This window comes from Melanerpes formicivorus, unplaced genomic scaffold (genome assembly GCF_026170545.1).
Source record: "Melanerpes formicivorus ecotype bairdi unplaced genomic scaffold, bMelFor1.0.p_v2 SCAF_25, whole genome shotgun sequence".
In the NCBI taxonomy this organism is placed as follows: domain Eukaryota; kingdom Metazoa; phylum Chordata; class Aves; order Piciformes; family Picidae; genus Melanerpes; species Melanerpes formicivorus.
The window spans coordinates 3,639,812-3,654,021 of NW_027142377.1; the positions used below are offsets into that span (position 1 = coordinate 3,639,812).

Here is a 14,210-nt window from a genome sequence, read left to right on the forward strand (position 1 = left end):
ACATTGTGAGTGAGGCAAGTGCTCTTAACCAGCTGCCATGTAAAAGCCTTGTACTGCACAACTTACAGCTTCATTGTACAGAAGTTCCATTTACATCGTTTATAGGAAGAATGTAATAAATTAGGTTTTCTGATACTGTGCTATTCTGGAATCACTAAAGATCATTCTGCATCTGCAAAACATTCAACAGAGTCTCAGATAAAGTGAATCAGAGTAATAGAATGGTAGGGGTTGGAAGACACCTCTGGAGGTCATCAAATCCAACCTCCCTGCCAAAGCAGAATCACCTGGTCAAATCACACAGGAATACATCCAGACAGGGCTTGAAGGTCTCTAGAGAAGGGGAGTCTCTGGGCAGCCTGGTCCAGTGCTGCAGCACCCTATGGTAAAGAAATTTTTCTTTATGTTGAGGTGGAACTGTGTTTCAGTTTGTATCCTTTGCCCCTTGCCCTATCAGAGGACACCCCTGAAAGAGACTGGCACCTTCTTGACCCCCACCCTTCAGATATTTATAAACATTAATAAAATCTCCTCTCATTCTCATGTTTTCCAAGCTAAACAGCCCCAGGTCTCTCAGCCTTGTGTTGGTAGGGCATGGAGGTTTTGGCAGTATTATTTCATTTTCACAATAAGACAGAAGGAGATACCAAAGCCTGTAGTGACTGCACTAAACACAAAGCCTTGTGCACACTCTTACTGCAAGCCCTGTGCAGGATCATAGCTCTAATAACCATGAGTAAAAAGTTGCTCTCAGATCATTTTACTCAGCAGTCTGAAAGTGACAACTGCTACCTAAATATAGATGAAAAAGTGACTCTGAAATATTTGGTATATTGGTTTCAGTCTTCCATGTGAAAATGAAAGCTGGACACTTCACGAGAACAAGTCTTGAAGTCTGTCATGTATAAAAACCTTTGGATGTGAGCATTTTGTGGTTTCAGCTGGATTGACACGCTGTCAGCATTTTCTGGCATAGTAGCAGATAACAATAAAGGTATCTTTAAGCTTGGAGTGTTGTGTCCTATGCTGAACAAAAATGGAAATAATAATTAGAAAAAAGGGGTGTAAAGAACAAACTTGTCTGGAGATTGCATGCTGCTGGCTGAATAATGCATCCCACTGTCACAGCAAGTTTTCTAGTGACCTGAGCCTTATGAATATTTGTACCAGAGTAGTCCTGGACGAAAGAAATCAAAATATTATTTTTAGAGGACTGCTAAAGTCTTGGGTCTCCTTTACCAGGAGCAAATGGCTGCTGTGTGTCCCAGTTTGAGCTGGTTGCCCTTAAGATAGCCACAAAACAAATAACAAAGGAAAATTGATGTGGCTGTTTTGCTTTACATGTGCAGGCTATCAGTGCTGTTGTCCATGGTGATACTCAACAAACATCGAGTCATCTTCTATGTAGGAATAATGTAAGGCCATATAGTCACACTTCTGTATGCTTAAACCTCATCTAGGGAAGAAGGATATAACAGCAGCTGATAAATGCCATTTACACCTTCCCAAGCTGTTAACTGACTCTTATCCTTTTAATTGCTGCTGCTGTCTGTGAAAAGAGTGCTATGGTGTGGGCAGCAAGGTTCAGTGTCAGGAGATGGAGCCTGCAAGACACAGCTGGTCTGACTGATCTCTTTTTCCTTTGAAATAAGCTTGCTGCATCTGTAGGCTCTTTCTTGACAACCCTCTGAACTGAATTTCAGCTGAACTGCTACAGGGCTGGCTAGGACATGAGAAAAATTGCTGTCCTATTTGACATTAATGTGAACATAAGTATTTTACCTTGGGAAAGGTGTGTTTCCACATAGCTGAGAATAGCAGCCCCTCCTGCGCCAGCACAGGCTGAGCTTGTATGTTGTAACATGCTTAAATGCTGGAGGGATAGGACACTGTGGGCCAAGGGTATTGTAGAAGGTGAATACGGAGTACTGTGTTCAACTCTGGGGCCCCCAGCACAAGAAGGACATGGACTTGCTGAAACAAGTCCAGAGCAGGACCATGAAGATGATCAGAGAGCTGGAGCACTTCTCCTGTGAGAACAGGCTGTGAGAATTTGGGGCTGTCTAGCCTGGTTAAGAGAAGGCTCTGGGGAGACCTTATATTTCAGTATCTGAAGAGTAGAGGAAGGCTGGGGAACACTGTTTAGAAGTGTTTGTAGCAATAGGATGAGGGGCAATAGTTTGAAACTACAGCAGGGTAGATTTAGGTTGGACAGCAGAAGGAAGCTCTTTACAGTAAGAATGGTGAAATAGTGGAAGAGGTTGCCCTGAGATGTGGTGAGATCTCATCCCTGGAGACATTCAACCTCAGACTTGATGGGGCCCTGAGCAACCTGATCCAGTTGGAGATGTTCCTTCTCGCAGCAGGGTGATTGGAGAAGATGACCTTCAAGGTTCCCTTCCAACATGATGTGTTCTGTGATTCTGTAACTCAAAGTGGAGGCCCACCTTACACATTTTAGTGTTATTTAGACAGAATTTTCTGTGTTCATTTATGAATCCCATATATTTCTTGCTGATGTGATTCCAGTGTGTATCTACAAACAAAGCAAAAGCATGCCAGTTGTTATGGAAGAAAATCATGTTCCATCAGTGCAGGGATGGACTTGATTGACATCTGGAACTTTCATTGAAGCCTCTTAGGTGGAAATTTCTGCCCAAGTGCTGGCAAGAACACTTCTGTCTAGCTAGCTTGGTGTTCCAGTGGTGCATTACATCAGTGCTACTGTCAGGCTCTTTTGTCTCTAGAAATCTGTAGTCATGTTTTTTGATTAAAAACTCCGTGGAAGAAAATACTTCTTTGGTATTCCACTTCTGTCCCTCAGGTTTAACAAAGCTAAGTACCAGGTCCTGCCCTTAGGTCACAACAACCCTATGCAATGCTACAGGCTTGGGGCAGAGTGTCTGGAAAGCTGCCTGGCAGAAAAGAACCTGGGGGTGCTAGATGACAGCTGGCTGAATGTGAGCCAGCAATGTGCTCAGGTGGCCAAGAAAGCCAACAGCATCCTGGCCTGAATGGAATAGGATAGTGATCATGCCCCTGTACTAAGCACTGGTGAGGCTGTACCTCAAATATTGGGTTCAGTTTTGGGCCCTTCGCTACAAGGAAGACATTGAGGTGCTGGAGCATGTCCAGAGAAGGGCAACAAAACTGGTGAAGGGTCTGGAGAATGGGTTTGGTGAGGAGCAGCTGAGGGTCCTGGGGTTGTTTAGTCTGGAGAAGAGGAGGCTGAGGGGAGATCTCATTGCTCTTTACAATGACCTGAAAGGAAGCTGGAATGAGGTTGGGAGTCAATTTCTTCTCCCTAGTGTCAGCTGACAGAATGAGAGGGAGGTTTAGGTTGGATGTTAGGTAAAATTTCTTTATGGAAGGAAATTGGAACAGGCTGCCCAGCAAGGTGGTGGAGTCACTGTCCCTGGAAGTGTTGAAGAAATGTGGATCTGGGCCTTTGGGACACGTTTTAATGGCCATGGTTGTCTTAAGTCAGTGGCTGGACTTGATGTTGAAGGTCTTGTCCAAATGAAACAATTCAATGATTCTTTACTTTCCACACTCTATTAGTGCAACAAAATGCAGTTTGAATTTTATCATTAAGCTCTATTGAATGCTATTGCTGCCTAACTTTCTAAAACCACTGCCTTTTTAATACAGTATTTAATACAGGTCATAATAGAGAAGAGATTGTTTGAGTCCTTTATTACAAAGATCAAAAGTCATGGTTACCATTTACATACACCATTTACAAATTATTCACAAAGGGAGTAACAGATATGCAAGAACTGACAGCTTCCTTCAGCATAAATTGGGGATGGGACAGTGCAGTTGTTTCCCTGCTTCATTTACTGGAAGGAAAGATATGGAGTTTGTTGGCTGGATGTTAAACACTGATTGAGTGTTTATGTAGCACCTTTAGTCATAACCATGCAAACGCTTACATGCTGACCTTCATTTGCAAGGGTGCAGTGCATGTAGGATCATGGCACTGGAATCTGCACTCTTCACACTGCAGAGTGTTTGTTGGTCAGAAATACTGTTGATCTTGGTGTGACACAGTGGCCACACTTGAAAAAGTGGTTTTCTAGGATTTCACTGACTTGAGCACTGTGTTATCAAAGCAGAAATGGGGAGATCAGTGTCAGCACTATAAGAAATAAATGAAGCATGGCTGGTGTATCTTTCTAGAGTACTATATGCTCTTAAGATAGATATTAACAGTGTTGTTGGATGACTGTGATACCACATCTGATTTATTGTTTTTCCTTCATTCAGGCTAGCACACTTTATACCATTTCCTAAAGCTATTTCAGAGAAAATGAACAACAAAGAATCCTGGTTTGAGAGGTTTGGTAAACTAGCAAATTTCACAGAATATCTTACAGCACTTAACAAAAGGGACAATGAGTTTCCAAATTCCTTGGTATGAAAGCACAATATCAACAGTGCAGTAGCTGCCACTTATCTAAACCTACTAATACCCATAATTTGCACTTTTTGCTGTCCACTGGGATGACATGTACAACAAAATGCTCGAAGGAGCACACTGGTTTGGGAGCAAACACAAAGGTAAATACAGAAATCACTGACCCCATGTTGCATCCAAATTCTAAGCGATAAAGCAAAGCATTCACAAAAGTTGTCAGGTGAAACCATTGAGTGGGGATAATCCAAATACTTATGACAGTATTATGATAGTCTGACTTTCTACCCATCTATCAAATACTCTTTACCATAAACTTTTCAGTACTTTCAGGGTGACAGAGAAAGAAAGCTGCAGATGCCAGGGTAAACTTAAAATACGACAAGAGGCAAAGATTTTAAGTGGCACCACCTGTATATACAACAAAGCTGTTGGAACCTTATGGAACAAAGCAGTGTTACAGGATGCCTTTGTTAAGGCTTCTTGCTGGTTTGAAAAGGTAGCATTTTCCTCAGGGAAAGTCCAGCAGTATTGGTTTTTACCTCTGTTCAGTGGAAGGTCTCTTTATTGATCCACATAAGACTGCGTGTTTCATTTGGTTTGCATTCATACTCGATGCTGCCAAAACTGTTTCCCCATTGGCAATGATCTCGTTTGTGGTAGTTGTAGAATTTGACTTGCCAGACCGTTTCAAAAACGCCAATGTCGTTGAACTGTAAGGAAGAGGGGATATGAGTGTTAGTGAATGGATTCTTTTGTTTGTTTCTCTGTCTTAAAGAGAAACACCACTCCTGTGAAACTGCAAAATGTGAAACAGCTGATACAAGGGTCAAAAGAGCTATAAAGCCTGCTCCAGCAGCATTTTGTGCTTAGATATACATAAAATGTGAAGGATAAGGATTGGGTACTCCATCTTCTGTCCTCTTGCACTGAGAAAGACAAGTGAGTAAAAATGTCAAAGTTCCCATATGGGTAATGTTACCAAAAGCAAGAATCAGGCTATCATCATTCTTAAGATGACACAGCAGTAGTTGACCTCAAAACATCTTACAGTAGTGATCTCAAAACATCTTATACAATACTGCGGATCATGTAGCCAGTGACCTGCAGTGATACTGGCCACCACTTCACCTTTATACCTACACCTAGAGGCTGAAGTTAGGATTGGGAAAATTCCTTCTGTGGAATCTGAAATCTCTAACATCCCTCTGTTTCATAGCCTTGTGTTTGCAATGTGTTGGCTGAGATGTGCTACGACTAGACCACATACTCCTTCCTGGGGAACCTGTTCTGTGTCTTACATGAAGCTTAAACAAAAGGTGTCCTTTGTGCATTTCTGTAGTCACTAGTTGTACTGTGATAGTGCAGCTTTTCAGACTTGGCTGTAACAGAAGCTAGGTGTGTCTAATACAGGCATTTAATACAATGAAGGAGTAGAGAGACGTTGGCTGAGCTGTCTGTGCTTTTAACTTTGAAGTGAACAAGGCTGTGGCTGTAGTAAGTTCTGTAGAATACTGTACTGTGTTCAGTTATGGTACCCCCAACAGAAGAAGTACATTGAAGTGTTGGAGGGGGTCCAGAGGAGGGCCACGAATATGATCAGAGGGCTGGAGCACTTTCCCTATGGGGACAAGCTGCAAGAGTTTGGACTGTTCAGCCTGGAGAAGAGAAGGCTCTGGGGAGGCCTTATAGTAGCCTTCCAGTACCTGAAAGGGAAGGCTCTGGGGAGGGCTTTTAGTGATAGGGTGAGGGGCAATGGATTGAAGCTGGAAGAGGAGATATTTAGAGATTTAGAAATTCTTTACAGTGAGGGAATCCTGGAAGAGGTTGCCCAGGGAGGTTGTGGATTCCCCCTCCCTTAAGGTGTTCAAAGCCAGGTGCTTTGAGTTCCTGTGCTTTGAGACCTTGTAGAGACTCTGAAGTGTGGATGTGAAGCCTGTATGTATTTCTGTTGGCCCCAGTATTGTGGCTTGTTGATTGTGTTATGTTATTAGAAGATACTAAACCATGGATTCAGCACTACTGAACAGCACTGGTTTGGATTTTTTTTTTCTTTTAAATATTTCCATCACTCACTTCAATGACAACTTCTTCACTTGACTGTTTTCCATTCCCATCATGTGCCAGGGAGCTGACCTTTGCTCATCTGCCTATTACAATCACACTTGCGAAGGCAGTGTGAAATCCTTTTTACCACAGTGGCTCTTCCTCAGCTGCAAGCAGAGCTTTCTGTACTCAATTTTCTCAGAAGGACATGAATTTGTCGTTGGTTTGGGTCTTTTTAATTTCAAGATGTGGCATATAAGCTGCTGCTGCATAATGGACATTGCTTCAAACCTTCCCCCAGCTTGCTGTGGTAGCTTAAATTTAGCCTTGACAACAGCCGGAGTGGAAGGTTTTTATTTGGCTCCAGTTCCAAGTGTTACCTTCAAGGTGCAGCTGGAATATTTCTGCTACTTCCTTTAACAAAGATAGACTCAGATGTACAGGCTATTTTATCTCTCCCAGCAACTAAAACTTTAATTAAGGATTTTGGGTTTTATTAATCATCTTTGGTAGTAATCCAGATATACTCATCATGCTAGATAGTAAAGGTTGAGCAGATTGGATATGACTGTGCCCAATCCACAGAGAAAAATCGTCAGAGAGGAGCATCAGCCATCTGCAGTGTGGAAACTGAGGAAGAAAAGGTATTTCTAATAGCATTTGTAGGAGGCTGTATGGTACAGGAGCAGCATTTCATTTCAGGAAAGATCTGAATTTCAAGAAGATAGAGGAAGAAAACAAGTTCCTCCAATGACCTAGTTTGCTGAGCTACCCTGAGTAGTTTGACTGCTGTGTATTTCCAGGAGAAGGAAAGAATTAATTACAGAGCTTTTCCACTACCATGTGCTTTCCCCCCTCAGCCCTGTACTTAGCAGATGTAGCAGCTCTGTAGCATAATGAGCATACAGAATTCTCAGAGCTCCCCTGAATTCCCATAGCTCCTGCAGCTGAATCTTTGCTCATCCACGGGACCTGTATGCTGCCTTCCACAGGGAGGAAGGATCGCCCTGCTCTTTGTAGGTCAGGCACAGAAGGCTGTTATTCTGTCATCCAGTGTGTGACCTGCCCTGGGTCGTCCTGCTTTGGCAGGGGGGTCAGACTCCATGATCTCTAGAGGTCCCTTCCAACCCTTACCATTCTATGATCACTCTTGAATTTGCATGCTAGGATGATTTGATGGCTATTTATTACTGGGAATAGAGGTCTCGCATCTTTGTTCAATCTTAGTTTAGTCTGACAAAAGACTAAAATGAGACCCAAGAAGAGGTTTCTAATTCAGTTTACACCATTTGCTGGAGAGCTTAGCAGTTTCTGGATAATGCTCATAATTGAGCATTCATGTAATGCAAATGCATCCTCAGATTCTGCAATTCAAAAACAAGGTTGTAGCTGGAGATGTATAAACTGTCTGTCACAGGCCAGATGTCTACTAACCACTTAAAAGTAGGAGTTCAAAGAATTACTTGTTAAAATTTAAAAGCAGATGTGAAATAAGTTCCTATGGAGCTTTATGGACCTTCTATCTTTCAGGCACTGACGGGCAGTATCAGACCAGTTTTTAATGGGTCTATTTCTAATGTGAGTTCAGATTTTATGCCTTCAATAGAGATAAGGATGCTGTAGGATGCATCAGGATCCTGCCTGGGGGCAGAAAGTCCTCACAGTTGAAGGAAATAGGAAAATTTAGAGCTGTATGCATTAAATCCAGCTTTGAGAATTCAGGAAGTAGGTATTGGAAGCAGTTTTCAGATGAGGATATCTGAGGCTGGTTCCCTAAATCTGTTAGGGCTCTGTTTAGCTAAGCAGCTAAATGATGAGTTAAATGTAAATCCCTGCTGAGTTGCCTATGTTTAATACCTGGAAGTATCAACTGTGGACACCTAAGTCTGTACTGAAGAACCTATCTATCAAGATCAGATCCTAAAAAGGGCTGAGGACCTGCTTAATGCTAGAAAATCCTATTAGCTTCATGATTGATATCCCAGGATTTAATTTGTAAAAGCAACAAATATTGTGGCTACTCAATTCTGATGCTGCAACAAACCTTCTCGGAGCTTGTATCTGAAAATCAAACCCTCCTTACTTTTCTTGGAATTGCTTCATTTGTGCTTTGCCTTGGTTTTCTCCAGAAGAAAAGTAAAACTTGCAGTTTTTCAGAGTTCACAGCAGTGCTACACTTCTGGGCAAAAGTGGCAATCAAAAGAGGAGTGCATTAGTCAAAGATGTTTTTTTTTTTGAGTGCTGCCCTTCCACCTCCTGGTACAAAAACATCATTAAATATAACTGCAATACTCAGCAGTGGCATCCAGCAGCCCTATTCTGCTCATGGAAAAGTTACACTGGGTGTTTGGTTTGCTTGGGCATTGAAGGGAGATGACTGCATATGAAAGTCATAAATGTGCACAAACCCTTCAGGCTACTCTTACTATCTTAAGACTAGAAAGTGGTACCTGGGATCTGGGTCTCCAAAATTAAGTTACATGTGCTGTAACTACTAAAAACTCCAAATGCAGATGTTACAGTTCTTACTTAGGAGATGATTATCATACTAAAAGATGACTCCAAAAAATAGTGAAGATAAAGATGAAGATGAAATCTTGTCAACATTTAACAAATGCAGTGAGACAAAGCTGAAATCTGGTGGTCTTGTCAAGGTGCTAAACTTGTATAAATTGGATCAGACCCCTGAAGGAGCTTCAGATGAAGATGGCTTACTGTCCCATTTGTTAGTACAGAAGTTATAGAATAAACAGCAGGAACCACTCACAACTGGAATCAGGAAGGGGGAGGGAAACTCCAAACAACCAAACCAAAGTCAGAACAAAACAAACCTCCTTCTGCACCCCACCCAAAGAGCACTATGGAAATCTGGCTGCTGCTCTTCCTGTCTTCTGTCAGCCCTGCTGCCTTACAGGCTGGAGCTTTTGTCATGTCTCTCAGGGGCATGATATATACCAGTTCTGGTCCTTGGACCTCCTCTGAAGGGTTGGGGTCAGGAGCCACATGAATAAGATCTTATGTTTGTGAATGCAGGGACAATGTGCTAATGGAAGCCTATGGGGAAAGAAAGGGACAAGACAGTCTTGGAGGGAAGGATGTGTGTTCTCCTGTATGCTTTCAGCCTCTGGCAGGCCCTGAGGTATCCTGCAGATGACAAGTCAAAGGGAAGAGTAGTCACCCTCTGTGCTTGGGGAATGCTCCTGCTTGGCAACTAGGGCTTGTATTTTCCAGCTATGCTCTGACCAGCAGCTGCCTTACTGACACAAAGCAAAGAGGAGGGCAGCAGCTGTGATCAGACTTTGACCTGAAATATTTCACCTCCACAATTCCCTCTGGGAGTCAACACCCTGCTGCCTTCCCTTGTCGTCTTATGCCAGGGTAAGAGGACCACATACCTGCATGTTCACCTGGATGGGCTGTCTCTCCCCACTCTTGGTATGGGGCACCCCTTCTGTGTCGTAGATGCCTGTGTAAGAGACCACCTGTGCATCTCTTGATTTCTCTTCCAGTGGAACAGTGACACCCCCGATGCCCATTGTCCTGCAAAGAGATGGGATGCGGCCTTTCAGCAGCAGGTCCCCTTCCCTGGTAGCTTAGAGCCAGCATGTGGGCTGGCCACCTCTGTGCTGGGAGATGCTTCCACGATTTTAGGAGACCTGTGGGTGCTGCTGACTCACTGGGGCTCCTGAAAAATGTCAGGGCTCTGCAGTCACCCAGGGTAGAAAGGCAAGGCAGGAGCCTTGTGATCTCGAAAGGCTGGGGAGAGGTTAGTCAATCTCTTCTCCTAGGCTGCCCTTCCACCCAGAGCAGATTCTCCATCTGCATCCTCCCTGATGCTGCTCTGCTTTGCCATGCTGCGACGAGGCTTGGCCCTGGTGCCTCCTGAACACGGCCTCTTCCCTCTGCCTCCAGCACGAACCGCAGGGAAGGAAGCAAGGAGAAAAAGGGCTGGGTATAAAGGGCTCCGGGAGAAGAGGGGGAGGGAGAGGGAAGGAAGTGACTCCCAAACGCGATCTCTAAGCCGAGCCAGCTGAGCAAAGCACTGGGAACAGCTGGCCAGGGACCCAGAAACGGGGCCACTAAAGCAAAAGGGCGGGGAGAGCGAGAAATCACGGAAAGGCCGTGCTGTCAGCCTGCCAGGAAAAAATATTAAACCTCTAAAAATAAAGCAGCGGGGAAGGGAGGGCCGGGGAAGCCGCGCCGAGCGGGGAGGCTGCACTTACGTGGCCTGGACGGTGCCGGGCCGGAGGGACACCTCGATCTTGTACTTGGCCCCGGTCAGCAGCTTGATGGTGCGGTTCTGGCCGAAGCGCTGCCCGTCCACCTTGAAATAGACCGCCCCGTCGTTGGGCTGGATCTTGAGGGAGACGCTGATTTTCACGAGGCCGGGGATGTCGCCCATCGCTTGTTGCCGGGGAGGGGCTGCGGGCTCTGTGCTCGTCTCGCCCCCTCCGCGGATAGGCGGCTGAGCCGGGAAAGGAGAGCGAGACTGCGAGGGAGAGGAAGAGGAGGAGGGAGGAGGAAGAGGAGGGGCTGCGGGATCCCAGCCAGTCCAGCCCTGCCCAAAAGCAGCGGATGACAGATTGGAGGTTTTTCCCTCCCAGTAATCGCGGTGCAGCATCTGGGCGGTAGATGCCCACCCACCACCACCACCCTCCCCTCCTTCCCTCCCCTCAGCCTCTCGGGTTGGGGGCCATTTGTGCAGCTGCTCAGATTGCAGCCGGGTTCCGGGCAATTAATCCGGCTCCGATTACTGCAGCCTTAATCCCGCCATTCGGTGCCGCCGGCGGTCAGCACCGCGGACAGAGGCACGGGTTCCTCCGCGCCCCGCAGGGCTCCTCCGCGCCCCGCAGGGCTCCTCCGGCGGCGGACAGCGCCTCGGGGGGCGCTCCCTCTCCGGCGCTGCCTGCGAGCCCCTCACTGCGGCCGGCCGGCTCCCCGTACTCCCTGCGAGCCCCTCACTGCGGCCAGCCGGCTCCTGCGGGCTGATCTATCCTTCTGCGGTGTGGTAAAGCATCTGGGTAGCGACTCGCAGGAGCAGGAGCTGCCCGAGAAGGTCGGAAAGCAAAGACATATTTGTGACTCTTCTGTCCCTTTTCCCTTCCCTTGTATGGCAAAAGCTTTCTGTGAGCCACAGTGCTCAGTCTGAGGGTCAGTTTCTTGCTTCCTGAAGTCAACAGCACCAATATTTGGGTCAAGGTTTCTGCTGGGATTTTTAAAGTAATTTTATTGCAATCTTCTTATTTTATAGTAAAACATCTCACTGCAATTGCAATATCAGATCAGAATCTCATTTCTTTAAGTCTAATACTACCCTTTACCTCTTGCTGGTTCCATTTTTTCAACAAGAAAGATCTTTGAAACTGGAAGTTGCACCATCAACAAGAGGAAATAGCCTGAAATTGTTCCAGAGGAGGTCTACATTGGATATTAGGAAAAATTTCCTCACTGAAAGAGTGGTCAGGCATTGGAACAAGCTGCTGCAGGAGGTGGTGTAGTCTCCATCCCTGGAGGTGTTGAAGAAACTTGTGGACGGGGCACTTTGGGTCACTGTTTAATGTCCACCGTGGTCTTAGGTTTATGACTGGACTCAATCATCCTACAGGTCTTTTACAACTGAAACAATTCTGTGATTCTGTAATTCCACTCTCTGCAGGTCCCATTCCCATCCACCAGTTGAAGATTGCTGTTAAGCCAAGAGGAGGTTTCTGCATCCTTTCCATTCTTTTCCATTTATTCTCCTTTGCTGCTAAAAATTCTTATGGCTGGCATAGGACTTGAGGCACAAAACATATTTGTTTATTTGTTTGTTTGGTTTGGCATTATGGCAAAGTGAATGATTTTTTAGGAGAATTTCACAGGTACAGGTTCCACTGGTCCTGACCTTTTCTTCAAAGTGTACACATGGTAGTAAAATATATTGATAAACAAGATGGAAGATACAGCATTACCCAGCTGCATTTCTTTGCACATGAAAGTATTTGCCTTGATTGGGTATCCAGCTAAAACTAGGCTTTATAATGTGGCCAGCCAGCCAAATTTCCACAAAGATAAGGACAGGGCATGATCCCTGCCTCTCAGAATTGTGCATGTGACAAATTTCAGCCTGTCTAGGTCTTCCTGTGTATGATGAGGTAGTGAGTAGTGGCATTGTCAATATGAATGTATGAGAAGAATCTTTGGGGCTTGCTGGGTCACCTAAAACTCTTGTATTGTCAAAGGACACCTAATCAAAGAGTTGTGCATCTAATCAAGTAGCATGTTGCAGGAGGAATTCAGCCTTCAGTGGAAGAAGCCAACACCTGATCATTATTCACACTCTGAACTTCATTGATTTGTTGCAAAGATCTTTGCTGACTTGAAAAATCCTCAGAAGCAGTCTACCAAAATCTGGCTAAAAATAATCTCCCTGACCATTGTTGAGGTCAACAATGAACGGTCTTGAAAATATCTTGGAAGTAATGAGAGAATGGAGTATTGTGCACAGGTTTTAAAGTGAGGTAGCAGCTGTGATATGTAGGTATGGATCCACAAAAGAAGATCACCTGTGCCTTTCTCCCTATCTTTTTTGCTTGTTGCAGGAGAATTCTCATCTTTTTGTTGTATCCTGCTGAAACCGCTGTTCTTTGTGGCTTGATGAAAGTTTTGCTTGCAGCAGTCCCCACTTCTCTAATTTGAAATGCAATTCTGTAGGAAATCACAAAGGCTTGACACATGGGGAATCCAATAGCATCACTCAAAGTGGTGTGTGGAGAGTAATGGCCATTGCCAGGGATCAGCTTTACTCGCCTCATGGACCAGACATATCATGTTGTAGTAAATTGTGTGTGGCTGAAGACATTGATTGCAATTAACTTCCCAAGCACACCAGAGGTCAGATCTATAATGAGGGTTTTTTCCCTTATTACTTCTGCCTGAATGATCATCTTTCTCTGGACACAGCTCAGGCTGTGACTTTATTCCAGACCACAATGATAAACATTGGGAAATGCGAGGGAGAACTAAAAAAAACAAAAGCATCATATTATGGATTATGCATGCATAGGCTGACTGACTGTTTTGCCATATGGAAGTGAAATATAGTAAGGGAAGAAGCTTTATGAAGAAGGGATTTTAAAAGTAGGCATTGCCTTTGTTTTTATCCATCTGATAGCTTTCTATGCTTTAGTACATTTGTTTCTAGAATCCTACCAGGTGCTCTTTATCAGTGGAGATCAAGGAGAGGGGTTGCCTGTGCTAAGTCTTTCTGGCATTAGTTTTGTTGCTGCCCACATTAATGACCCTGACCAGCTGCACCTGGGGCCTGTACCCACACTTCTGCCCCTCAGACCTGTTTCATCTCAGCCCTGGGCCACCAGTCCCTTCCTGAGTTATGCTTAGGAGTTCAGATCTGTAGCCATGGATGATGCTGATTTTGACCTGCTAAGCTGACTATCTGGCTTGACCCATGGAGGTGTCTGAAGCTGTGGGCTGCCCCCCCACTGAGGGTGGTGAGATGGGCTCTAGCGAGAGAAACCTGTGCCTTTCCAGTCTCCACAGGGATTTTCTGAGGGTCTCATCCCCCAGGCTGCTGCATGGTTACCTGGTACTAATTGCTTGAGATTCTGTAGGGAGAAAAATACCTGCAGGAAGAAGGAGGCAGTGTGGTTTTACCAGGAGCACAGAACAAATGTGCTGACATTCACAGTATTCAAAGCTAAATGGATCAGCACAGGACAAGGTCCCATTTCTCCTAAGCTGCAGCAGT

General features: G+C 44.9%; 1 protein-coding gene across 1 annotated transcript; it reads right to left on the reverse strand.

Annotated features, from left to right (window-relative positions):
• Positions 1-3,679: 3,679 nt before the first annotated feature.
• On the reverse strand, positions 3,680-10,985 carry CNRIP1 (cannabinoid receptor interacting protein 1). The gene is made up of 3 exons (XM_068153404.1): positions 10,687-10,985; positions 9,859-10,003; positions 3,680-5,130 (listed from the first exon to the last, which is right to left on the reverse strand). The coding sequence occupies exons 1-3, from the start codon at positions 10,863-10,865 to the stop codon at positions 4,966-4,968; spliced, it is 489 nt and encodes a 162-aa protein (XP_068009505.1). The 5' UTR covers positions 10,866-10,985; the 3' UTR covers positions 3,680-4,965.
• Between the last annotated feature and the right edge of the window lie 3,225 nt (positions 10,986-14,210).

Coding starts and splice junctions, on each gene's coding strand:
- CNRIP1 (XM_068153404.1), bottom strand. CDS start 10,865: ATGGGCGACATCCCCGGCCTCGTGAAAATCAGCGTCTCCCTCAAGATC. Junction 10,004..10,686: donor CCCGGCACCGTCCAGGCCAC/GTAAGTGCAGCC, acceptor ATCTCTTTGCAG/GACAATGGGCATCGGGGGTG. Junction 5,131..9,858: donor CCATCCAGGTGAACATGCAG/GTATGTGGTCCT, acceptor TCTTCCTTACAG/TTCAACGACATTGGCGTTTT.